Genomic DNA, 27,010 nt, shown 5'->3' on the forward strand with positions numbered 1-27,010 from the left:
AGAACTTTTAAAATTAGCCCCATATGGTAAAATCCAGAAGTTTGCCTTAATAACCATCCTATGTCCTTTTCCCTTTCTTTCATGTCCCCAAAAGAAGTCTCCTAACCCCTCTTGCTGTTGATCTAAACAGTGTATTCTACTTTTAAAATAATTCTAAATTAGATTTTTTTACACTTACAGATTCAGATGCATCTGAAATCTTCACTTTTACATATGCTCTGAAACATGCTCTGATTATTGCCAAGATTTATGAACAAGTTCAGTAGTTGTTTGGCTCAGTCAGGTGGGCATTCTGAGGGCAGCTACAAATACTACTGGTCTACACAGCTACAGCTGCCACTTCCTTTCAAGACAACAGTGTAGGAAAAAGTGGGGGCTCCTTCTTTTAAATAGCATTCTACTGGTTGAAGCTCTCACATAAAAATCAGAGGACATATATAATTTATTTTCTTAACTCAGAGAGGTCAAAGCCACATCTCTGTTTCAGAATTCTTTACCTCAATTGTTGAATTTGTGTAAATTTGGATAAACAGGCTTGGATCCTTAGTCAGGCCAAACAAACAAAAGACATGACTGTGTAGACCAGCAGTTAAATCATTCAGCTGTAAAGAAAGAAGCAAGGCCTCTCAAGGCACATTTTATCCAAAACTCCATATATAAAGACTCCTGGAAGCTGCTGGCAAAGCTCAGGTCTGCTCCTTCTAGGAATGTGAAAGACTGGAAGGTGAAGGTCTGCATTTGAATTCCTTTAAGAGGAAAAAATTACTGAGGTGTTTCACAGTCTAAGCAAGTGCTGAAAAATAGTCTGGCCAAAAGGGAAAAGGAGATGCTTTTCTTCCTGTCCTCTGAAAGTATTCAGAAAGCACACAGTGAACCTTGTTTGGCTCTTGAAGGAGCACTTGCTTTCAGAAAGAGCTGAAGATGCCTGAACACAAAAGAATACATGTGTCCTCTGAAATAGGATGCTTAGGGAGGGCATTTATGATCTCCTTTGCCCTGCATTTTTGTCTGCTGTCATTACCTCTGCACAGCTTCAGACTGAACATACTGAATACAGGTGTATCCCTGTGCAGATTCTGGTCAGAAAAGTCTAATTCTAAGACAGGAAGGGTTTTAAGGGTAGATGGAAACTGGGAAGCAAAAAGCAAAACTTCAAAGCTCAACTGTTTATGCAGCTGCCAGAAATAACCGTTTCTGTAACATACAGCAATTTACAAGAGAGCACGTCCTAAATTCTTTGCAATGCATTATTAAGGAATTAGGACATTGCAGGGGAGAACAGAAAGATGTTCTGCTGCCTCAAAAATGAGCTATAATCTGTGCTGATTTTAGGTTCCCTTGTGCCATCCTTGATCCAACCCTGGTAAGCCTAAGGAAAAAAAGAAAAATCCTTCCTTTGCCTTCTTCTTCCCATTTAAAAATAATAATCCTGAGGGCTCATACACATTCTCTATAAACTTCCCAGTATTATATACTGTTTTGGAGGTAAGCACCACTACTGGTCCTTCCCCTCTCACTCAGTGAGCTAAATAAATGCAGAAATTTAAAACTCACACTGCTTAAATTGGTCAGTTTATTATTTTCTCAGAATCAATAAGAATTGAAAGCAACTCTAAGTGGGCAAATTAGCACTAATGACATTGGTATTGCTGTGCCCTCTGACACCATCAAACACGGTAAAAAAACTTTCACCAAAGAAAATCACAATGTTCATTTTTCTATTGTGTTTGCTGCTAATTCAAGAAGACAGAACTTGAAAAAACACAAGAACAACAGGGTGGTGGCTGATGCATTCCAGGCATTACTCTCTTTCACTCTGCCTTTTTCAAAAACAAGCAAGTCTGTACATATATTGCTTTGCTATAAATAAATTCAAATTAACTACTAAGTCACAGACTGATTTGCAAATCAAAACTGCCTGGTCCTAACAAGGCTCACAATATCATGATTGTAACAAAAGAGCAGAGAAGCCATCTCTGACCTAAAATTAATCAAATTATGCTTTGCAGAAACATTGTCCAATTCTACTCCCTTATAGAATATCTTTTGGCTCCATTAGCAAAGTTAATTCTTGCTTTGCTTTCAGTAAAAAATTACTGCTTCAAGTTGATGGCAGTCTATGGTTTGCAAGTCTTATTTTTAACTCTGATATCAACCCAAACTATGTCTTACAGCAGCAGCTGCTGCTAAAACTACGAGACTAAAAATTGCTACACAGTTGACTTTGGCTGGGCTGGAAAATGTTGCTGTTTGCCTGTCTTTCCAACAAAGATAATATTTTTAGCTGTTTGACTGTCTGAAATGTAGAGATCCAACCTCTGAAATTCCTGATTGCCCTACTGCTAACTGGAATATCTACAAGAAACTTACCTGTATCTTTTCCCAAAATTTTAACTCCTTCACTTCTGCATTACGTGAGCAACCAAAATCAACAATTCATCTCTCATTTGGCATTTCTACTGAATTAGTACAGCCAATGATTTCCAGATCCTCTCCTTGGACTAGCATTTAGTGTTTCTGTGAATTATGTTATTCAGCCTGCTCCAACCTCCCCCATGCATCTGCCTTAAATGTAATAAATATAATTTCTTGCAGTCTTCCCCCCACCTCGAGAAAAAAGACAAACCAAAAGCAAATCCAAAATTTCTACTGTTTTTTCATCCTGTGGTCAAAATTGGTATGAAGAACTAAAATATCTGAAGAACTGGGTCTCTGCTAATTCAAAGCACAGTGATTTTCTGCCAGGTGTTCCCTTGAGCAAGTATGCAATTCTACAGTACCTCTGCCAATGTCTTTGCCTTCCATATCTTTCAATATTACTGACTTTCCCTTTGTAATAAGAATAGCATCGCCTTCCCACTTCTTGTGCTTTTTCTTTGATGCCTTACACCACACGACACTGAAATATTTCACAAGGCAGTCAGGTGCTTCCTGAGCTGCTTCTTCCTTTGCAGTCCCTGATGTTGGCAAATACAGTGCATCTAAAAGGGAAATAAAATAACAAAGAATATCTCAAGTTTTCCTGACAAAGTGTACAGTCTTTTGCATTTCAAAAAATCAAGGACAATCTATACATTTCGTCTTATAAAAACAAAGTGGTATATTTCATTTCCTTATGGTAAATTTGGATTGAGACAGAACACCACATAAGGACTCATCCTGAAAAAAAAAAAAAAGAACAAAACCAAAACAAACCAACATTACATTGTTTCAGAAAGTATGCACTTACAGAGAAATCAGATTACTTGTTGCATTAGTAAGTGGCCTCCCAATTTGACACATATACAAGACAGTAAGAATGGAAAAAGAATAAAAGGAAAGGCTGAAAAAAAACAACAAAAGGGGAAAGGGAAATGATCACAGGAGAAAATGAAAACAGGGTCCTCATGAGATGGTGCTAGGCAATGTTCTGAAAGCAAGGGCAGCAACACAGAACTCAGAAAAGGGAACAAAGGAGTCCAGGAACCAAATCTGGAGCTGAAGTCATCTGTACTAAGTGGCAGAATAACAACAACTGTAATAATACAAAATATAATTTCAAATCCCTTCTTTGCAACCTTCAAAAATAAGTAATTGTGTAAATCTTGAAACAGACCATCTCTTGAGTATGCACCAACCCAAACACTGTTACTAGGCTTAGATTGATTTAGAGTTGTCAGCAGTTACCCAGCTGTGTCATGGATGCAAATATTAATAGGCAATATTTAGGTTAATAAGGTTAAGTAATTGTAATAGAACAGACAGCAGCTGACTATAACATTGATTAAGAACAAACACATACTTTCAAGAGTTAGCAATCTGAAACAAGTGATGGTAGAGAAGTCACCAGCATTACCTAAAGGAATATCTGTAGCATTCCTTTTCAGCACATGCACAGCTTCAAAAGGAGAATCAGACTAATTTTCATTAAAATACCCTTGCATGCTGGTTAAAAGCTTAAATCTGTTTGCTCCTTTGATTCCATCTGGGATTCAACACTACACAAATCTGTTACAGAAAAGCGCTTATGCCATAGAATAACCTTTCCAAAATTTGCAAGTGTGCTGGTATTTAAAGGAGAAGCAGCAAGAGGAAATTCTTGCTCACAGTAATAGTCTGACAAAGAAGCAGCTTCACCACTTCTACATCAAGTCTACATATTCTCAAAACTGCAAAATACTTGTAAGCTACATGCCTGAAATGAGTGCAATTTTTTCAGACTACTGTTTACTAAAAAGGTACTGTCTAAATAAAAATGATGTATTTATTGAGTTGAATTTTCTTTCCAAAACACTTTAAAACTGTATTGTCTGTAAAGAACTCCATGCTAACACAGTGCCTAAAGCAGACAGGATTTTCCATATGTAGATGTTTCTTCAGTGCATTAGCCAACATCTGTAGTTTCATGCAGCAGATGTGTCCCCATCTCCAAGGAATAACAGAGCAGCTACTGAACACTGGCATTTCACAGAAGGATAAGAATAAGGAACAGAGTAACTCTTTTTAAAATATAGGGAGTTTTTGTAGATTAATCTTGGTAAATAAACCAGACAGTAACAAAAAAAACCCTTGCAGCTCTGCATAAAAGGCTCTATTGGATCTTCAGTAAACACAAGAGATAAGATTTAGAGAAGTGAGAGAGAGAGGGGGAAGAGAGGAAACTTGTAGCTTGCAAAAGATTACTTTTATTTTATATTGAACTTCTAATACAGATAAATACATTATTTTCTTTTTGTTTTCAAACTGATTCTCTTAGTTTAATCAACAACTACTTTCCTTATATTTTTAAGTTATTACTGCAAGAACTGCAGATTTCACTGCAAAATTTTCTTCTTCTCTCTTGAAGAATGGCCATCCACAAACAAATGACCACCTCTTTGTCACCTTCACTGACCTCCCACATGAGTTTGGTGACCCCTGAGATCTGTTTTATGCTCACTGCTCTTTTACTCAGGGCATCCTGGATGGTATTAGCTGAATCACCAATAGCCTTAACTTTCAAGTCAATAATAAGTGTTCAAACCCTTCTTATCCCTGCTTCATTTAAAACAATTAGAAAACCAATAATTTAGAAATAAAGCTGGAAATTTATAGCTTTTTGTAATAGTGATTTTAAATTTCCAAAGCAACTTGTCCCCAGTATGAAGGAAACTGGGCACCAACATTCTATGCAATACTACCACGTTCCTTTGGGGAAAATGAAAAATTATATCCTCTGCAACATTCAGATTTCTTCCTTCAATTTGTCTTTTGAATAACCATAACTTCTGCTTACAGAAATATTCAATAACAATCTTTCTGTAGTACATAAATTATCTTCCTTTAACCAACAACTCCAGTATAGTTTCAGATAAAAGTGTAAGATTTTTTTTTATTAAAAATTTTTATGTAAAAATAATTATATCCTCTCAAAATTATCTTCCATATAATTTCCTTGCATAAGAAACCTAAACCTGTTCACCAGCAATGCTGATTAGGTACTTGCATTCAACCTTCTTTTTATCTTATCAGTTTTGTTTGTATTCAGCTCCACACCTATTTAACTTTAAAGATTATTCCAGTGCAATAGCAGAATATTCAAATTCAATAAATACAGTGTCGTGAGCTTTTCAGGAATTGAGGATGGTATGTTATGCACAGGAACTAAGTTCAGTGTTTGATACAGGGGTACAGTGAGCAGTGGATTTAACAGAAACCCCTTGCTGCTCAGCAGTCATAGACAATATCTGAAATAGAGCTGGATTTGTTGCAACCCTGCAAGACAAACTGCAATTGTACCTTCTGAGCTCTGCAGTTAATCAGTTCAGAGTGAAAATAATAAGTAACAGCAACTATGCATACACTGTGGTATGAGAAACATCAGGAAATCGTGCCCACTCATTTCTCTCCCAAGCAGTCAAAAGCCCAGCCTGGCAGTGAGGTTTGCTTAAGCATGAAGAAATGGTAGCAGGAGGCATGGCTCTCCTCCCGAAGGAAGGGCTAGGGAACTTTACAGACATGGCTAACAAAGCTTTGAAAAGCTCCCACAAATAAAGCTTTCTCCCTGTGGCTGAGAAAACAAGGGCTTAGGTTTCAAGATATAAACCATAGCCTCGCTGATATGAGGAAAAGTTCCAGCAGCCCCGGGAAGGTGATGATTTACAGAAATCAGGACGGGATCCAGGAGAGGGGACGGGGAGCATTCCAATGGCAAACTAGTTTAACCAGTTTCTGATGAGCAGGACTTGGAGAAAATGCATGGATGAAGTGCGTTCGGTTACTCCCAATGCAGCTCGAAAGTGGCTGCATCAGAAGCCAAGCTCCCCGAGGCGACCCAGGCGTTCATGCTCGGGGCACGGCGGCTGCAGCCCCCCGAGACACGCGTGTTCTGCGGGGAGCGAAGGACGCTCCTGCCAGCCGGGCACGGCAGCTTGGCCTGGGTGTGGTTTAGTGCACGGCTTAACCCCATCCACCCGCAGGCTGCTGCCAAAGCCCGGGAGCTCACCTTGCCTTCCCTCTCCCGCTCGGTTTCCCATCCACCAGCTGCAGCAAAGCCAGCTCAGAAAATCCCATCACCAACTGCAGTCAGTGTAGGGAAGGGGTATGTGCAGTTTGGACCAAGGAGACTGGGAGGCTGCCCATTTTTTTGTAGCAGCTACTGATGGGGTGATTTTTAAACCGTGGGTCCTGTGTTACCTCCACATCTGAACTTCCATGATGTAACCATGTGTGAAATGACAGGTGAGTTTTCCCTCAACTGCTCTGAATCTTCTCAATAAAAAGTACTGTCACAATGCAAAAATTACAGCTTAGAGAAGACAACTTTGATCCAAGTTGTACTCTATAGCACTAAGGAACAATTAAGAAATAGAGGGAGGAAATAAAAAATCTGAACTGCAGTAAAAGAAGACGGGCTTTGAATGAATCACAGCCCAAACTCAATGTCAGTGCCCAGCTGTAGCCTCTGCAGGGACTCTGCTCAGGTGCCACCAGTCTGCTCCATGGAGCTGGCACCACCTCTTTCTTCTGAGCAGAGAAAGTAATCGAAAAGTTCCTTAATTAAATCAGTTTGTAACATTTTGAGAACAGACATTTACATAGCAGTTAAATGTCTAGGTGCCTATGGAAGATCTATATGTCACACACTCCTAAGATACCCCAGGAATATTTAAAGAAATATGAGTCAGATAGCATTATCTTTCACTTGCAAAGCTATTTCAGGCTAATCATAAACTTAATACTATGTTAACATGTAAATGTATATCAGTGTGTCTCCAACATGGAAAAATATGTAATAACTCTTCCCATAGCACTTCTGTGAGACTTCAGGAGGAGTGCAAACATTAAGAGTCAACCTGGCTTGCCCTAAACCTACAGGAATCAATGACACTTGGGATTACATCTCAGAGTAATTTGATTACAACCCAGTGCTTTGTACCTCTCTTTCCAAGACAAAATGTATTTGTAATTAATTTTGCATGTATGAACATAGATAACAAGCTCACCTACAGACTGATATTTCAAGCAATTATATTTTCTTTAGAAAACACATCATTGTTCTAAATCCAAAATTATTTTTAAACAAAAAAAGTAAATGATGAAATATTTTTAAGATTTTCAAACTTCTGTTTCAAAGTTTCTTAATAATCTGAAAAGGCAATCAAGCTAGCTTCTAGATTCCTGACCATGCAATAGTATGGGGATTTCCTTCAGTAGATTTTGTTTTACAAAGCTAATAACTTTGCCAGGCCTTCACGAGTCCATAGTACATCTTCCATGCTAGCTGTCTCAGTTTAAGCACACCCATTCACACACACACACTCAATCTACATAAAAACCAGCAGTGAAAGAAAAATCACTGTTTATAAAAAAAAAAATATCACTAATTAATCCAGTCTTAGTCACAATGAACTCTTATTCCTTGTAGACGCTCTACTCACTCAATACAAAGAATCTAAAAATCTGCAGAGGAGATAACACTTTTTTTTTTTTTTTTTTTTGGCTAAAGTAAAATTTCCATTCCTGAAAGCTAAAAGGTCTTAGAAAAACTGTGCAGTTTGCACAGTCTCCCAGCTTAATTTTTCAAGAATTACACACTGGACATGCTCTGAGGCCCAGAATAGGTTTCTCTGTAGTCACAGCTTTCACTGCTCAGACCTTTCACTTCTCAGACCTAAGTCGAGTTTCTTCCACAATTCCTGCAGGAAATTTTTCCATGGCCCTCTCCTCAAACCATCTTCCTCTCTCCAGGCACCAAACAGGTAAGGATGGCAGAAGGGACAAGGACCAGCTACAAGGCAAAGCAATTTCAGAGATGAAGCCTGACAAGACTATTGCTGGTAAGGAAGGCTGATGTTGAACCAGTGGAAAATTGGCAACTGGGTAAAAGACTGGAAGCCTGAGCTGGGAACAGCATGCAGGGAAAGGCTAGAAACCAGACAGGGAGTAAAAGAGTAAGAAGGCAACAGGATATGTGAGGAGGATGGCTGGGGAGAACCATTCAGGCAGACTGAGACTAGGGTCCAGTAGAAGAATCAAGGACCAGACAGAGAGTTGCAGCTTTCTGAGTGGGAGGTGGTGCAAAAAAACCCACTTACTGCCTCTCATCTCTGACTCGTAAAATGCAAGATTCACTATGAAAATGTACAGCTGGTAAACACTGAGGGAAATCACAGGACAACTCAGGAGGAAAAAAGGAGAACAGGAGCAGATTATGCAATAACAGGGAAAACAGGAGTGGAAAATGACAACAGAAAAAAACAACTAAAGACAACATGATATTGACACACAACAATGGCAAGCAGCTGAGCACAGAAGGGCACTGGCTGCACAAAGACATGAAGGGCACTCATACAAACACAACATACTGGTAAACAGGGCCCATTCCCCCCATCCTTCAACTTTTTCCCTAATTCAATTTTTAAGACTACCACGGTGGTCTTAAAGGTAGTCAGCTTAAAAATACTGTAATTATAACACTGTTCTATAAAATTTTAGACTCTGGTTTGGTAGCTGCTCTACAGGTGAATAGGACCTGCAATGGAAGATTTAGGTGCAATGTAAGAGATGGAGGTAATTAAGACCCTGAACTGGATCCTGCAAGACAAACTGAAATCAATTCTGAGTTTAGGACCAGCAGAAGACCCAGAATCAGACAAGTATCTTCTAGTGGGCAAATCTACCTAGGCAAAGCAGAAGCTAAAGCTTGAATCATTGTATCATGTGCAAACCTCGCTGGGCAAAACACTACATTCCTTGATATTAATGGTGTACACTGAATTCAGTGACATCTTAAGGCAGTAATTTGCTTTATTACTTTAAAGAGGAAAAATAAGGTTTTCAACCCTGTCTTACACAGATGAAAATATCAAATTATATGGAATAATCTGTTTAGAAATGCTAATTTGCCCCCAAACCCAAAAGATTAATAACCTTGTGACGCAAAACCATGCTACCCACCTGCCCACCACCCCTATGACCCATCTTCCATCAAGTGAATAGTTCTAAGGTTGTGAAGTCAAGCAAAGTTTAAAGATGTCAAAAATTAGGTGTCCCAGTGACTTGATCTGTGCCACTGTGCATACACATTCATGATAAAGTCTTTAGAGAAAACCTGCTGCACTACACTGCCATGGGACCCCTTGCTCATTCAGTGCAGATCTGAACTGCTGAAAGGAAAAGCAGCAGGGAAAAGGCTGCTGTTGTCTCTGCCATCCCTGCATTGCTTTATTGTAAACTGCAAAAGGTGTGGGATGGACAAGGCTGCAAGGATAGAGAGTCCAATCTTGTGGTTAGATAAGCTGAATAATGCCCTGAAGAACTGGACTCTACCTGCATGTCTTCTGGAGTCTTTGTGACGTAAAGAAAGTCATTTAACCCCAAATTCAGCAATAAACATTTGCTGAGCGCCTGATTGTGATTCAGTCTTGCTTGTATTAATAGTGAACACTCATGGGTGTAACTGGAAGTTGTGGTTGGGAAAGATTAAGTGTACAGTATCCTAAAGCACTGAGACAATGCAGTCCTCCATGATTCAGTCTGCACCTTCCATAAAAGTAGGACTTTCTGGTGTTATTCTCTCTGCCTCAACTGGCACTTTATCTCCTAAAAGGTGGAGATTACACCAACTTTTGGTCTCACAAGGATGTTGTAAAATGTAATTACATCTCATAGGCACTCAGATACTATCAAAATGAGCACCAGAGGAAAAAAATTTAGCTAATTAATTCAAAATTGTTTGAAAAACGTGCTGAGAACAAGGTGTAGCTCTATAACTGAACAAAGAGGTGGAAAGAAAATACTGAATAGTGACTCACTGAGTTGACACAATCCATTCTGTGAACTGGCAAGGAAACCTACAGAAATAAACCTTAATCATGTACTTAATGACTATACCCAATAGAATGTGAAAACTGGGTTCAGGTTGTGCTATTTGTGAGTTTCTGAACACTTAAGTATGTAACCTTTATTTTCAAATAGGAACCTTCTATATATAATAACAAAGTTCGTAGATGTAGTTAATACAAACATGTAGGAATAATCCTCTCATCACCATTTAATGAAACATTTACTTCTTAAGGGTGTCAGCTGTAGAGGAGGGAGGATGGAGAGCACATACTTTCAAAATTACAGCTCCATGGCAGAAAACTATTCTTCGTAAACCTCTCAGCTGTCTAAAAATCCAACTGACTCCAGCTTTCACTGTAAAAATTTAATGAACTAAGCTGAAAGCTTCTGTCAAGTCCACAGAAATAGATGTGCAAGTCCTATTATCAAAGGAAAAAGCAGCATCATTGAGAATTCTGAAAGGCTGCAGGCATCATTTGGTGCAGTGAGCCAGATCAGCTGGGTAAAACATTGGAACCAGTCAAATGCCATCCAAATTGACTGTTTATTATACTTCTTAATGTTGCCATCCACATTGAAAGTTGTTTTGATTAATTTGTCAAGTAAAGGGGGTTTTACTTCAAAAAAATGAATGCAGACATGATACCCAAAAACAAAATTTATTATTGAGTTCTGTAAATATTGAATGTTATTGCAATAAATTATAGTGTAAATGTGATATGAAAATACTCTAAATATTTAAATTACCAAAAACCCCACATTATTAAAAAATAGTTAACAGACTATTACACAGTCACAGGCTAATTGTAGCCTGCTCAAAAAGCAGTCATTTTTGGAAGCAGTTTGCAGATATAAGTGTTCATCCTTTTGTGTTTAAATGTAAATGGAAGATACTCAGCTAAACCCATACATGGTACTTTGAAAATACATGGTATGACATTCTCTTAAGCATTTCTTATTACTTCTGTCATTTTTTCAGAAAAATAGAACTATTTCTGTACTATACAAAACCTCTCTTTCTAAAATGCAGACTTAGATCTGTAACAAAAAGCAAGCAGGCAGAAAAGGATTTATTAAGATTACATATCCTTCATATTAACATCTGTTTTAGCACATACTGGAAGTAAAAACACATTTAATGTCCTGTTTGTGTTTGTTAATGGCCATCTTTGACTTCCCTGGATTATAGTAAAGAGTCCTTAAAATACAAGTAATCAGTAGAAGTTATGCCCACTGTCACAAGCATGAAACACAACATATTCCTGTCCTAAATTATTTAAACAGGACTGTTTAAAATTTATGACATTATCCTGGGAAGAGGCACACAAAGGATGAGTCATATTTTTTAGAATTTTCATGTGTTATGCTGCAATGATTACTTGCAGAGTGGCTGACGAAATATTTGGAAAGGGAAGAAGTAATCTTTCCAAATCAAGTTACATAACTTTGATTTACATAAATGTAATCCATTCAGTAGTCCAAGCAGAAAAGTAATATTTATGGCCCAAACACAAAAACCTAGAGCTTTAGTTGTAACTCTTACCAGGAAAGCAAAATAGAACAGAGAAGATGAAGGAAGGAAGAGAAGAAATTCATCATTGTGGAGGTACAAGGTGCTTACTGTGCTGCCTTTGCTGGCTCTGGATGTAAGAAAACTGAATACAATTTAAATTGCATAGAAATTCCAAGGCATATGATTCCATGTAGGAAGCCTTAAATTGGTGATGTCTTTAACAGAGCCTACTTTATGTCAACCCTGCCTATTTCTGAGCTGACCACTTACATAAGGAAACGCTAGAAGACATGGAGATGTGGCAGCTTTCCATCAGCAGACCAGCTCTACTTGCTATTCCCAAAGGATTGCTTTGACCCTTGGTGTCACTGGAAAGCCTCTACAGCACATTCAGCTCTTCTTATCAACTGCCCTTATGTGCATCTCGTTGGGTATGAGCGTGCCTATGAACATAAGTGCATGGGCATGCTCATGAGAGAAGGATGAGATTCAGGAAATGATTAAATTTATCTGTATTTCCTCTGAAAACAAGATTTAGAGATACCCACTAGATCTTCAGAGCTAAAGTTTCTGAAACTCTCCAAGCACATTTAAGTTCTGCCCTGCTGAAAAATATCATCAGTGCTATCTCATAAGTTCAATTAGGAATTGTGTATTTTCAAAACTAAAATACAGCAAATTAGCACATACAGTTACATAACAAAAACTATTCTGAAAGGAATAGATTTTATCTAGCAGAATTAATTACAGCAAACAGCAAAGGCTAAATTCCCTAAAAGAACTTAGTCCAGTCCTTTACTGCACACAGAATATGCAGCACTCTGAATCACAGAGCTACAACCCTTATTTTCCAGGCTACTGCTGGTCTTTCTGCAAAAGAGCTGGGCCATTACCTATCCAGCTGGACAGTCCAATAGCTCTGAAATCCTTACTGCCCCAAAAGAAGAGCACACATGCTTGAGATCCTTGTCTGCCACCTCTGCATCAAAACAAAGTGGCTTCCTCAATAAGGCTGTCTGTTACTGGCAAAAAACTACAGACACATTTTCTTGCTTTCATTCAAGGTGCTCACAGCTGAGAACTCCCTGATCCACTCTCAAGAGTGCAATGTGCTCAGGCTGGACAGGTTTTCCTAAGAATCAGTTGTCATGGACTACATCCAAAGTGTAACAAACTAATTCTGAAAATGACCACCTTCTGTGTTTGTTAATGACTTACAAATGAAGACAAGCTTGAGTGAGGTTTTTTAGAAATGGCCAAAGACCAGCTTGATGCCAAGTTTCAAGTACTTTTTCAAAAGCACAGGGAAACTTGAACTCTACAAAGGAAAGATGATACAAATTCAATATATGCTAAACAGAGTATTCTCCCTGCAATTTGATTCACAGGAAAAAGATGAGTCACCAACAAACACTTTTATAGAACACAGACATTACAGCCTGAAAGGAGGTAATGCAGCATAAAGTAGCTTGGCCAAACTGATAGTTAATGCTACTAAGGTCATCTTGTCATGTACAACCTGCTGCCAAAGCCTCCTGACAATGCAAAGCAATGCAAACATCACTTGGGTGAAACCTGCAGAGCTTACAAGTCAATTTTGTTTGGAGGTGGCTTACAGTGCAGCCCAAAACAAATGTCATATTACAATAGAGAACACAGCAATAGCAATAGTAACATACTGGCTTAAATACTGTATTTCTGTTATGTACCACACATAAACATTTTGACTTAACAAAATGGTATTCTTAAAACAATTGACAAGTGGCCTATGTAAAATTCATCTGCAGACTGCTGCTGAGTTACAATACATTACTTCTGTCACATGACATTCAGTGATTAATAACAAATACAACTCAACACTACTGCAAGTTTTTATCTGATGCAATGCAGGACACAAACAACACTGTAGCAACTAACCACAGGCACTCCAACATCCCTTCTCCCCATCCCCAAACTAGATAAACACTTGGTACAATTGCATCAGTTAAATGAAAACTAAAAATAAAAAAAATTAAAATCAGTAATTTATAAAATGGTTTACTTATTTCAAGCATGCAGAAAGTTCCAAACTTTGAAAATTAATGTATTTTGAGAAAGTATCAGCAATACAGGCAAGGCTCTTAAAACAACACATAAAGCAAGCAAATGGTGACACACAGAATACTGTCAACAAAATGACTAAGCCTTAACTAAACTGGGTCCTGAAGTCAACCAAATCTGGAGGGGAATGTAAGCCAGTGGAATTATTTTTTCATTATATTTATGTCAAATTATGCTAGTTATTGTGCCTAACTATAAATGAAAATCAAGATCCAAAAGGGAATGGCCAGGAAACAATGACTTCTTTTAAAAAAATAATAATTGCATATGCAAAATACAAAAAATCAGTAGCATTTTCCAAGTCTGCAGTTTTGTTAAAAAGCAAATAGAAATCATAAATTATGTGGAGCAACTGCTGATTAAGTATTCAATTTAAATTATATTATATTCTTCTTGTGTGAGCAATACAGAGCCAAACAAGATGTTAAACTGAAGAGAAATCTGGATGCATCAACAAATCATTCTCTGTAATCACTAGGATAAAACTGTGAAAATCCCATAGCATTGCACAAAGGCAGGGGCAGTGGGGAATGCCAATGCCTACAGATGGCTGAGCTTTCCTTGGGTTTTCTGACCCTCATCCACCTCCCCACATACACAAATCAAAAGCAAGGTTTTCAACTATTTTACCACTGAACAACTGTCAGTTTTACAAGGAAGAATTGACATTTGGTTACTTAATGTTCAAAGGAACTTCAGGAAACTCCATCTATAGTATGGAGAAAAACTTTACCCAGACTAGCTGGATGCCATTTAAGAGCAAGCATCACTACACACAGGTTGACACCAAGGTGAATACTTTTGGTTTTAGCAGAGATAAAACACAGAAACAGAGATCACAGAATGATTGAAATTTATCCTGTGTTATACAGACAGCTAACAGACATTATTTTAACTACTCTAAACAGCACCTTTTTTCTTTTACTCTAAGATGCAGGCAGTAAGATTTCTCAAATGATTTAAGACTTGGATATTGAAAATAGAATAATGGCCTTACTTGTTAGGAATACACACTGAGAAGCTATATTTAATGCATTTTAATGCTAAAAATTATAAATAGCCTTTTCAGAGGCTTCTTTTTTCTTTTCTTTTCAAAGGCAAAATGGAAAAGTAATCAACCTCCTAGGAAAACAAGATTTTATCACCTTCTTGAGTAACCATTTTATTATTTTACTGAAGTTGAAATTGACATGGAAGCATCCTAAAGCACTTTAAAAAAAGACATAGGAAATTTTAAAAGACAGCTTAACCAGGCAGCCTGGGTAGCACAATTTCTTGATTCGTCCTCCCACTCAGAAACAACTATCATTCAATTATAAGGAACTTAATGGCTTTGGCTATTGGAAATTCAGGGAGCACAAGTTTCCCAAAGAAGACAGTATGCAAGCTCAAGTTCATGCATTTTCATTGTAAGCGGGGAGGGGAATCCCGAGTCAGAAAATGTGTAGAAATATAAATTAAAGAAATAAATTTAAGCTAGTTAAGTGGAAAATGTTAGAAAATAGGGGTATGACAAGTACAATTAGCTACAAGCAATCTTTTCCAGTCTTGGAGTATTCTATTACCATTTCTACTTGATAAGAATGCTGATCTAAAGGAAGTATTTCACAAGAATCAAAAGCTTACAGAGGGAAGCAAGAACAAAACAAGCAAGATAATTTAGGTAGCAGCAATGAAATTATAGACTAATTGCTAGCCAGTGTGGACACTGCTGAAGGCCTAGGCACATTTCAGCCAGGCCTTTTTCTCAGGTTCTGAGTCTTTTTCTCAGGCCATGAAACTTCCTCAGCTCCAGCCAGGACTTTTCCCAAGCTAGAGACTTTTCTCCACTGTAAACACAAGAGAAAGAACCATAACAGAAATAAACACCTGCAAGGTCCATGGAAAAGCCAGGGAGAATAGGTGTCTCTTTCTCTGTCCAATGAACTGCCTGTATTTTGTTTTTCACAAAGTACCTTATTTAAAAGCCATGACTCCTTCAATAAAATGCTCTTTCTTGCTCTTACACCAAGCAAGAGAGTGTCTTGTTGCTGTTTTTTGTCGCTGCTCCGTAACTTTTCTTACAGCAACAAGCCAGTTACTTGGATAAATGAAATTTCACAAGATGTTATCACAATTATCACAAAGTTACCACAGCTACAGTTTTTTATTCTAATCCTAAACATAAATCCATTAGATGTTTGGAATTAAGTTACTCCTACAGCCTGTTTATTGCAGTTATCTTGGTAGAAGGACATGAACATATGGTAAAAATTTGTCCTTGCCTAAAATTACTCCACTTGTACTCTGTACATTATAAACACGCAGACAGGGAATGGCACTGCCAGATGCAGCAAAGGGACTAAGAGGATAAGAATGAGGATGAAGGAAGGAAGGGCTTCCTACCCTCCTTTTCACACATGCTAGCACAGTATCAGCTGCTGGAACAGTAAAAATTCATAGCACTTCATGGTCCAGAAGGACCAGACACAGCTGTGGTGCATGTACCCAGCATTAGGAATACATGGAAAAAAACTAGGAACAGGCACGGAGAAGTGAGAAGTCAGACTCGGAAAGATAACCTGATACTACAAAGCAGATGTGGAATGAGAAAGAAATGCAAATCCACCAACATTGAGAGGTATAATATAGAGTCATCACCACACTGCACTGAGGGAGCAATATAATGCCACTGAAGGAGGACATACTTCTCTAGTGAGAGGAAATCATCATCTCACTAGTAAAGAAAGGAGCGAGCTCCATGGGCACTCAACAGATGTCTCCCCCTTTCTCAAGCTCCCCAAAAGTCAAAAGAAACAAAACTGAGAACACAACAAATCAAAAGCATGAGATCTCTGAACTAGACATGCTGCTTGCACATAAGAGTAAGAGTCTTCCACTAACAAGTGACACGAAGTCAGAACAATGAAACATGGAAAAACATCAACTATAACAGGACACTGTATTTTATTTCTTTACTCATTTGCATCCTTCCCTTCCAATATCAAGAACAAGGGAGACTTCACTCTACACAGAGTCCTATTTTTGCAACTACTTTGCCTGCCAGTTCAGAAAAGACTAGAAGCTTTCCAAGATTGAAAATTCCTCCAGTTCTAGTCCTCGAAATAAAACTACCATGCTAGTAGAAACCCTGGAAGTCACCGCTTCATCTAGCATCAGTGGCCAGTGTTAAGAGTACCTATAACTCAAAACCACTGCAAGACAATGAGCCATATGGGAATTTCTTTATGAACTATTAGAAACTTGCTCATTTGCACGATACACAAGAACAGAAACTAGAAATTAAATCCTTACCACTGGAAACCAGAATTCTTATTTTCAACTGAAAGGATAAGATCATACATTTCCAAATTACAAGACAAGTGCAGATAATTTAGTACTGTTTCTCATTTCTGAGAAGCACAACAAATAAAATCTATATTTATTTATTAAAGCCAGCATTTTGACTCTTGTAAACTCAGAGAAGTGAGTATCTCCTTGAAGCGTTTCCAGCTACACAAAAACAGATCAATGTCCTTGAACTAAGAAACACAGCAGAAAGCCAAGAACCGTACTGGAACAAAGGCCAGTTATCCAGGCACCATCATTTTCAGTGCACACAAAAATTACCAAAACATTTGAACTACTCTCTTCTCAAGAAAACAACTGCAAAAATATTGAGGAGCTCCACATTGTCCTGTTTTCACTGTTCTATATTTTTCCTCAGTTTGTAAATAGAAGACTTGCTTCCTTTACTTTTTCTACCTAAAACCTGTTAAAAACCTGAAAAAAGTTATCCTGGGCAGTGGTGGTCAAGATTATCATAAAATTTAACTACAATTCTTTAAGCTCCATTAGCTCCTCAACTACACTTACATGCTTCCAGTCCTCAGTTTCCAATACGTAGCTAACCCTGTGGTACCTGATTTACTCAGACCAACAAGGAGGTGTGAGACTTACCTCACAGAGAGTTTGCTGACACAGACCAGTGCCCCATGTTTGCATGCAGAGGTTTGTGGGAGTGGAGAAAGAAGAAAATTTGGGAAAACAGTAGTGACAGGAGTGAGGAAGAAATAGTCTCCTTCCTATTGCTTTTTTTCATTCTGTTGGGGCCCTCTGAGATGGGAGGCACCAGAAGAATTACATTTCCTTTGTTCTATCTTTTTCCTTAATGCTGTCCTTCATTTCCTTTTCTTGCTGTGAAGGTTAGAGGAAGGGGAAGCATTGTTACAAGGGAGTAAGGAGCCAGAGGTCTAAAGCAGTCATGGATCCATTTACAACAGGCAGAAAAGTAAGAATTATGAAGAAATTAATCATCTGGGAATTATATTTTCCACATATTTTTTCTTCCAGTTATGAATATCATAACTACAGAGAAAACAGCTGCTGCTAGCAGGACAGACAGAAGAATCCATTTTGTTTTCATTTGGGTTTTTTATTTTAAACTAATCAAAATATTGGAACAACAGCATCTATAAAAGGGACCCAGAATAACACAATCTTCTGTTGATTTCAAGTCACATGTTACTTACATACAGAAACTATTTTATTTCAGTAGCTTATAGTCATAGTGATATTGATCAAAGGCACCTGCAACTGTCTTGGTTGCACATGCATTGTAGTAATTATGCATGCAAATGAGCAAAGTAGATATTTATGTGGTTGATCACCAGTATAATTACTATAACTGAATACACAATCATGGTAACTGTACACACAAATTACACATGCATGCAGTTTTAAAAACCAAGTGTTGCATTCATTGTCTCTATTTTGATAACGTCCTATGGAAACACTTCTCCACTGGAAACAATTTAAAAGTATTAACTTTTAAAAAGATGCACATTTATTCAACTGTCTACTGAACATTAAAAAAATATAACCATCCAGTAATTTTGTTTTCCAAGCTGACATATCAGCAAAATGTCACTACTGTCATAAGATTTACCAACTTGAAAAGAATAAAACATTTAAACATAGCCTCTTATCTCTCCTTCTTATATGCACTTATTTACCTGCAAATTCATTAAGATATTAAAGGTGATAATTTGAAAAAAATAATGCATATGAACAAAATTTTTAACAAGAGCTGAGTTACATTTCCCTTAGCTCATCACAGCTCTAGAGAAAAGTGGAAATATTTTTAAAGTTTGGATTTTTATCAATCCAAACACTTAAATGTGTATTTGCTTATACTTTAGACCAGAAGAGTTGGTGCATTCAAACCCATACGAGGTATTTTCCTAGGGTACTTAAACAACATATGCTTTCGTGTCTCAAGCCCAGATTTTGATCCATCCATATTAACATAAAAAACAATTTTGCATTTATTATTAAGTATTTCAAATAATATGACAGAAGTAATAAAATATTTAGATATTGCTGTATTCTGGCAGATCACGGCGTAGTCGTATTGCCTTCAGCTTCTCTACTTTGATTTTTGTTCGCAACAGTTCTTCTTCCAGTTGCTGCTTTCTTTTCAAACCATCCCTTTTTTCTTGGACATAAAGACCAATTTTTCTTTGGTTTTCTAATATTATTTGATGCTCCTCTTTCAGCATTTGTAACATCTGTGGATCATAACCACACATTGGTCTAAAGCGTTCTCCAACCTCAAGCCTAAAAAACTCATCTCTTCTGGGTACAGGGGAAGGAGACATCATCACTCTCATATCCACTGAAGACACTGATGTTGAGGGAGACCTTTCCATAATATGGACCAGCTGGTGTTCTTCCTCTTGTCCTAAGTTCTCATTTTGCTGTGAGTCTATAATCAGAGAAGGAGGAGGTTTGACATCCTCTTCCGACTGCAAGTCCATCATGACTGCCGCAGGATGGTGATCCAACATTCCCTGTGGTGAACTGGTACCAGCAATTGTTTCTTTATCGATACTAGCACTAGAACACATAAAATCATATTTAAATAATCCATTAAAAACTATTTTAAAAGGCATAGCTGTAAGTAACCAAAGCTTCATTTGAATATTACTCTTCTGTCTATGTCCAGGACTCCATTTCATTATCTGAACACCACTTATTTCCCTGTTTCTTTTTACCACACAGACACAGCCCTTACTTCTTACTTAAAATCTTACTCAGATTTTATTGCTCTAAAGGCAGTACAGCCAACAGAACACTGTAGGTAGGCCCCTGCCTGGTAGGCCCCTCTGATACTGAAGAAGCAAGAAGGGCTATTAGTGACAAATGAAAATCATTTTTAAAAGCAGCACTAAGTTATACAAGTAACCACGGAAAAAGTTTATATAATATAAAAACTGATTTTAAAAAGGACATTAATTTAGATGGAGTGGACTATGGCAGAAATATTTCCATCTCCCAAACTTATTCGTTCCCCCCCCCCATTTTAATGTGGTGCCTGTTTCTGATTCATGCACCCAAGTATTTGGGGTTTTTTTCAACATAAAATAATCACTAAATAAAATTACACAAAGAGCCTTGGGAAAAGAAACCAGAACCTAAAAGACAACCCTTGCCAGTAGATTTGGGAACCAAGCTAATCCTTGTTCCTTCTCTTTGAATTGTTGATCTTAGTATTTCTTCCAAAGTTTCAAGACACAGAAATGTTTCCATTAAGAACAGCCTATAGTTCTGTGCATTTCTTTTTCAAAGAACAACACCCACTTGACTCATCTGTCTTTGTGCAAATCCCTGAGTCAGCAGCATCTCAAATCATGATTTGACATTGCACTGGCTTTGATGATAATAATGGCTCAAGCTGTTCCTGACACTTGTCTACCACCAGTTGTGCTTGAAACCCTACACTTCTGCACATCACTCCTTTATTCAGGTAATGGTTTTTTAAGCCAGATCAGCATCTTGATCTATTACTGTACAGATCTACAAAGAATACTTGCAGCATGACTGGGAAGGCAGTATAGAGTTACATGGGAACACAAATATATTAACTTGGGATTGACAGCCAAGTCAGTGCATCCTCATGGCCAGGACTATCTAAAAAAGAGGTTATAACTGGTAATTGCAGACTCAAGACATTTCTGAACCCTTCAAAAACTGCTGCTAGCAGTTAAAGGCAGCAAGTGGATCCATGATTAACGTAACATTCACAGATGCTCCCCAGTCCTGGAGATTTGGGGGTAAGCAATGGAGTTTTTCTACACCTCAAAATGCCTTCACAGCCCTAAAAGCCACACATTGAGAAACTACCTGATTATTAAAACACCATCCTGGTCAGTAAGAGATGTGGGTTCAAATTCCCAGAAGCAAAGAAGAAATGTAATTTATACATCCTGTTCTCAAATAAATGCACTAACTCCTTAATGAAAAGGTGGAATGATCATAGCTTCTGGATCTCCCATGGTCTTCAAAACTCTTGGTTTAAAAGAAATAACCAATCACAGTTGCAATTTATGAAGGACCCTGACCTTGCCTGCCATCCATTAACATGAAAATGCATTTTCTATAATAAAAGCATGAAAACTTCTCAATACTCAGTTGCAAAAAGGCTCATCAGGGTCAGAGCAATATAATTTCCAAAAATAAAGCCTGTCAACCACACAAACTATTTAAACTAAAGACTCTTTTAAAACCACCTTCCATCTGAAGCAGGTATTGAAAACTGACCTTTCATTAATCCCCTGAAGAAAAAAACACGATAATCTTGATTCTATTGACTGTTACCTGAGCTGCCTATAGAGTATCAATTATATCACCTTACTCCCTTCTACCTCATGCCACAAAGCTTCACTTTTTCCTGCATGCTTCTTTCTCACATTGTTTCAGTCCTCTCAGCACCGGAAGCATTACCCTGCACACAAATTTTCACTTGTTTTCCCCAGCGCTGAGTGTTATTCCAAGTTTTCCCCCTCTTCACAACCACAGCTTCTAATAAAGCTTCTCTCCTTATTTGCTGGCACCTGGCCAGCTTCTAGCCTGAGAAAAGTGGAAACAACCAGCAGGAGAAGCAGGTCATTCTGACAAAAGGAAATGGAGAGAGAGCAGAAAGAGAAAGTAAGGAAGGTTACATAGAAGAAGGAAAGGTAAGATTTTTTAATAGCATAGACTAGAGCCTCAAATAGAGAAAAAAATTCCAGCTCTTAAAACTGTAAACCACACAGAACTAGAAAAATTACCAGATTTTCAGGTAACTCTGATGAGGCTTATTTTTTTCCTTAGTCAGTCTCTTAAGAGGAAAACAATTAGACAGCAAAGAGAGAAAGAAGGAATTGAGAAACAAAAGAGCTGCCTGTATGGTGGTTACTAATGTTGTTTCTGACAACTTGACTGAAAGAAAGACAAACAACAGTTACCACAATTGGGGCATGGTGTTTATAACCCTGCAGGCACCCATGATTCACCAGGTTTCATTAAATCACAGTGAGCTAGAAATTGCTTAAAGGTGCGATTAAGAATTTGGGCTCGTTATAAGTCATATTTCCCTTCTCCAAAACCTAAGTCATATCCTGGTGAGCTAAAACCCAACACTGGGTTTATAAAATTAGGGTAAAATGCAACTCAGAGAACTACAAATAATTATGCATTTGGGCAGGGTAAAAAAATAATAATCTTTTAAATTATGTTTTTTTCCTTCAGCTCACAGTGTAGTGGCTGTTCCTAGGAACAACCATTTTGGGTAAGCAATAATCAAGTCAGTGATCCCAGACCCGTAAAAAACTGCAAAAAAATGTTTAAATTACAGGAGACAAACTATGGAGATCATTAGCTCTTAATCATTCACTAAAAGCGTCAGTGCTTTTTATAAGCCGATCTACAAACTAAAGTTCTCACACTATTTTTCTTCCCCCCTCCTTACAAAAGTTGGTAGTCAAGACACTGCAACCTTTATTAGCGCAATTAAAAGCCTCATTTTGTTCCAGAGAATTCTTTGGAATGGTTCCTTCAGGGGCATTCACCAGGAGCAGCAGCACAGTCCAGTTGCTTTAGGCTTCTTTACGCAAAGGACCCACAACAGAATATTTTTAGAGCATCTGGCATGTTGGGATTTAGACAATTGTTACCATTCAGTTCAACCAGTGGCACCATGAATCCAATTCAGCGAGTGTGCGCATGCCAGCTTTTCTTAGAGTGTTACGCTGCTGCACTCACTATCAGCATATCTGATTAAAATACGGAAAGTTCACTTCCCATTAATCTGCTTGGGAAAATAAGAAAAATCAGAGCTTTCTCAAGGTTGCTGGGGAGTTATTTGACTTCCCTCCCCCACTCCCTAGCTTAGTTTTTGTATCTGGAGGAACCAAAATCCGACCCAGGCATTTTTTGATCCCTCAAGGACCAATACAGAACCAGCAGAGTGTTGCAAGTCAGATATGAGGGGCATTAGCCAGCTGTGGGAGAAAGCCTGCACAGTGCCTGCCTGTATTATGTCTGGCTCAAATCTAGACAGTGTGTCTCACTTTACTGAGCAGTAAAAAAAAGAAACCTTGCTTAAAAAAAGAAAACTTCGAGTGCTGTAGCTCTCAGCTTCTCTCTGTATTTAAACTACCTTACATACGACACAGAACTGCTTGGAGTTTAGACTGCAATTAGCTTTGCTCCAGCTTCAGGGAAGCACCGTCAATGCAAGGAAAGTATAATTTAAAAAAACATTTGCACTCACAAAGGCACTGCAGTGTGGAGAATCTTTTTTTTTTTTTTTCTTTAAAGGACTGGGATTAGCTAAAATATAACATGCAAACACCAAAGTAAATGAGAGAAAAAAGGTGAATAAGGTTTCTTAGCCCTGTGAACTAACTTTATTAAAAATCCTATATAAACTGGTAACAGTTCCATATGTTGCAAAATGACTGCAGTATTACCTTAAATGGAGGAGAATAGCCATCACTTTGCCAGTGTTTGAATAATCTGCCTATTAAAAGGTAGGGGAGGGGTAGAGGCTGGAGCTCCTATTTCTCTTTGATTCTCTCTTAACCCTCACTTTCCAGAGTATGACAAAGACTCTGAAACAAGCTTTGAAAGAGCTGAAAAAAAATTAATGCAATGCTAAGTCAACATAAAGCTTCTCATAAAACAAAAGCAGTATTATTTTTGTCACTGTTTCCCATTTGGGAATTTGCTCTGATAAACACTTCCTTTAGGTGCCTGAGCACAAGCAAAAGCCTTACAAAGTAGATAGGAGGCGCCATAATTTTCATTCAGTAACAAAATAAAAAGAATTGTCTCACCTTTGAACACCGCTCCTGTCTCTTAAACACACATTGGAAATCTGTGGAATCATCTCCACAACTTTCTTGGTTGGCTCGGAAATGCTGCTTTTACAATCTGAGTGAGTCTCCTTTTGCTGCAATAGCTCCTGTTTGGCATATTCTTTGAGCCTCTTGTACAGCGTGCGCAGGCCCTGTGCAGTACGAGGAGGGCGATCTACTCCGATGGCATTGTAGTTATCAGCTATAATATCCCAGCATTTGTTTTTTTCCACTATTACAGAATGCTTATTGGTATGTTCCTCGAGAATTTTAACATACGGCTTCACGAGTTTTAGCAAATCGAGCTTTTCAGATAAGGTAAAATTAGAAGATCTGGCCTTCCCAACCATTGTTATCTTTGAATTAAGGAAGCCGTTCCTGGAGCCACCATGCAGTCCCTAGCTCTGCTCAGCTCTTTTTCACAAACAGAAAAAGATCAGGCTTAACTAGGCTAGTCTCATTTAGGCCCACGCCTACAAGGGAGGGTTTATTAAAATTCCTTCAGCTTAAGCTGACGCAGGTTCAGGAAATCTGCTTAAGCCAAGCCTGACCTACATAAGGCTTCAGACTGAAGAAGGCGAGAAGAAACAAGCAAAATACACTTTTGTATGAAGAGACCAGACATATGCAGGATTTAAAAACATAAAGGTTTAAAGATTAGCACGTTACCCAGCTAAAAATTACCTAATTTAGCTGTAGTAACAAGCTCTGACACATCTCCCAGCTCCCTCACACAATCTCAAACTGAAACCGCGCTGGAGATGATTTTACGTGTAACGACGTCCCCCCCAAAAAAGCAACAATTGCTTTGTGCGAGACAGGGCGCGTTACGGGGAGCGGGAGGCGAGAAGCGGCGGCGCGTGTGGAGAGAGCCCCGGCAGAGCCCCCGGCGCCATTTGCATAGAGCTGGTCCTGCTGTCAGTCACTGCGGGGCGGCATCTCCCCCAGCCGGCTGGTTACGCTCGGGCTTCGCCGCAAAGCTCGGCTTCTCCCGCACTTGGCAGCCGGCGACAGCGCCGGCACGGGGGCTTCTTAAAGAGCCCGCCGCGCTGAGCCGAGCTCCGGCAGCGGCAGGAGCGGCACGGACGCCGCGGTGCGAGCGGGCCCCGAGCGCCGCCGCGCCGGCCCTGAGGCGGCTCCCGGCCAACCCCGGCGTCGCCCCTCGGCCGGGGCTGCGAGGCGGCACCGCCGGGCCGGGGCTGCCCGCAGGCGAAGGATTTACCGAGCGCGCTACAGCGTGTGGATACTGGGGTTTGCATAATATCCACCAGCAAACAACTGACTTTTATTATATTTATACAGGCGTTTCTTCAGGATAAAGAAAAATCTGATTTTTGTTAACGAGATGTGCCTCCATTTCTAATGTTTGCTCAACCTTAAAGCAAGCCTTCACATAAAAACGCATGCAAGGCTTTACATTTCTGTGGTCTAAACTAAAGCAACAAATCGGAGAAAGAGAAAACCCAGCAGACAGAAGGCAAGGTATTCTCAAGTACAAAAAGCAAAAACTAAGTTTGAAAAATGACGTACTCCCCTGAAAGAGTCCGGAGGGTGGAAACAAACACCACTTGAGATAGTGGCAACAGCTTCCTAAGCTTAACATGTCCAGCCTTGAAAACAAGGGAGCCTAGAAGCAGGGGGAAGGAAAGAGAAATAATTATAGCTTGAAATGTCCTAAGGCTATAAAGATCTAGGTATAAACTTGTTTGCTCTAAGGGGAAAAAACCCAAAGCAGGCACAAGCCGCATTCAAAACAAGAAATTCACACTAAACAAAGGGAGACTTAACTGCTAAAAATCAATTAGCATTTAGAATACCAAGCACTTTTGGAACCATTTCTAAGACTTGGCTTGTCAGTACTACCTAAGGAAATTGTGACCAGTCCACTTTGCTGGCATTGCTTTCAAGCCAAGATTAAATAAAGCATTTTATAGTCTGAAGCCTATTACACTTAAATTTGAGAAACAAAATACTCTTGTGGTTAGAAGCACTGTATGAAAACCATTACTTATAAACACCTAATCCTCTCCTATTTCCCCTCACTTTGCACTTTGCTAATATTAAGAATATAAAGCTACTGGTTAGAGTTTGGTTGTTTTGGGGTTTTTTTTATTTACGTTCTTAGTTGTTCTTCAGTAACTGGAAAACAACTGGATGTGCTTCACATGGTTTAGACTCTGGCAGTACCAGCATTGAAAAGTCACAGGTGAGCCTGTGCTGTACTCTTCACTGTTGAAGCAGCTTTGCAGTGCCCACGCAGACTCTTGACTTTTTAGTGACAAAAACAAGTCCGTGATTAAAGGCTGCTCCCACAAAGAGCACAAATGAACAGTGTGGGGCAGAGGAGCCCCAATAACGCAAATGAAAGAAACCCAGCCCTCAGTGCAGCTGCTCCCAGGCCCCAGGGATGAGAGACACCCAGAGTCCACAGGAAAGGCTCTCTCTAGACCACCTCACGGACTCACGGAGAGAGTCACTGAGTATGGGACTCACAATGAGATGCCAGAAAGAGTATTTTGAGATTGCAGAAGGCAGTAGAGGATACTTAGAGGAAGAATTGAAGGCAAGACAAGGGATAGTGAAGCATGCAAGTGGTTTGGGAAAGAACAAGCATAGCAGGATACTGGAAGGGGGGAAAGGGCTAACAGGGGCCAGGTGCATGTGAACAGGTGGCTGCCCAGTGTGGCTGCTCAGCCGTGCCCTGGGCCTGAGCACTGCAGATTGTCCTGTGTGCTCATTAAACTACATTTGAAACTGTTTTCCTGGGTGAGGGAAAATCTCCATTCAGTGTGCCATGTACAGAAACATAGATATCAGCAGCTGGAGTTGTACCACACAGCTCACAGGGCAGATACTGTGTCAGTGTGTGACCTCGGGCAAACTCCAAGCCACACTAGCCATGCAGAAGGCTTGGGAGCCCAGCGACCATGAG

General features: G+C 39.0%; 2 protein-coding genes across 2 annotated transcripts in view; both read right to left on the minus strand.

Moving 5' to 3' along the window:
• Nucleotides 1–27,010, minus strand: part of RAD54B (RAD54 homolog B) — a 62,893-nt gene that overhangs the window by 20,910 nt on the left and 14,973 nt on the right. The window contains exon 4 of the mRNA XM_079299759.1: nt 2,781–2,981. Coding sequence (XP_079155885.1) covers nt 2,781–2,981 — 201 coding nt within the window. The remainder of the gene's footprint in view (nt 1–2,780; nt 2,982–27,010) is intronic.
• On the minus strand, nt 18,312–25,071 carry FSBP (fibrinogen silencer binding protein). Its single transcript, XM_079299760.1, has 2 exons — nt 24,058–25,071; nt 18,312–19,795 (listed from the first exon to the last, which is right to left on the minus strand). Exons 1-2 carry the CDS (start codon nt 24,426–24,428, stop codon nt 19,270–19,272), a joined length of 897 nt encoding a protein of 298 aa, XP_079155886.1. The 5' UTR covers nt 24,429–25,071; the 3' UTR covers nt 18,312–19,269.

Source organism: Erithacus rubecula, assembly GCF_903797595.1.
Source record: "Erithacus rubecula genome assembly, chromosome: 3".
Classification (NCBI taxonomy): domain Eukaryota; kingdom Metazoa; phylum Chordata; class Aves; order Passeriformes; family Muscicapidae; genus Erithacus; species Erithacus rubecula.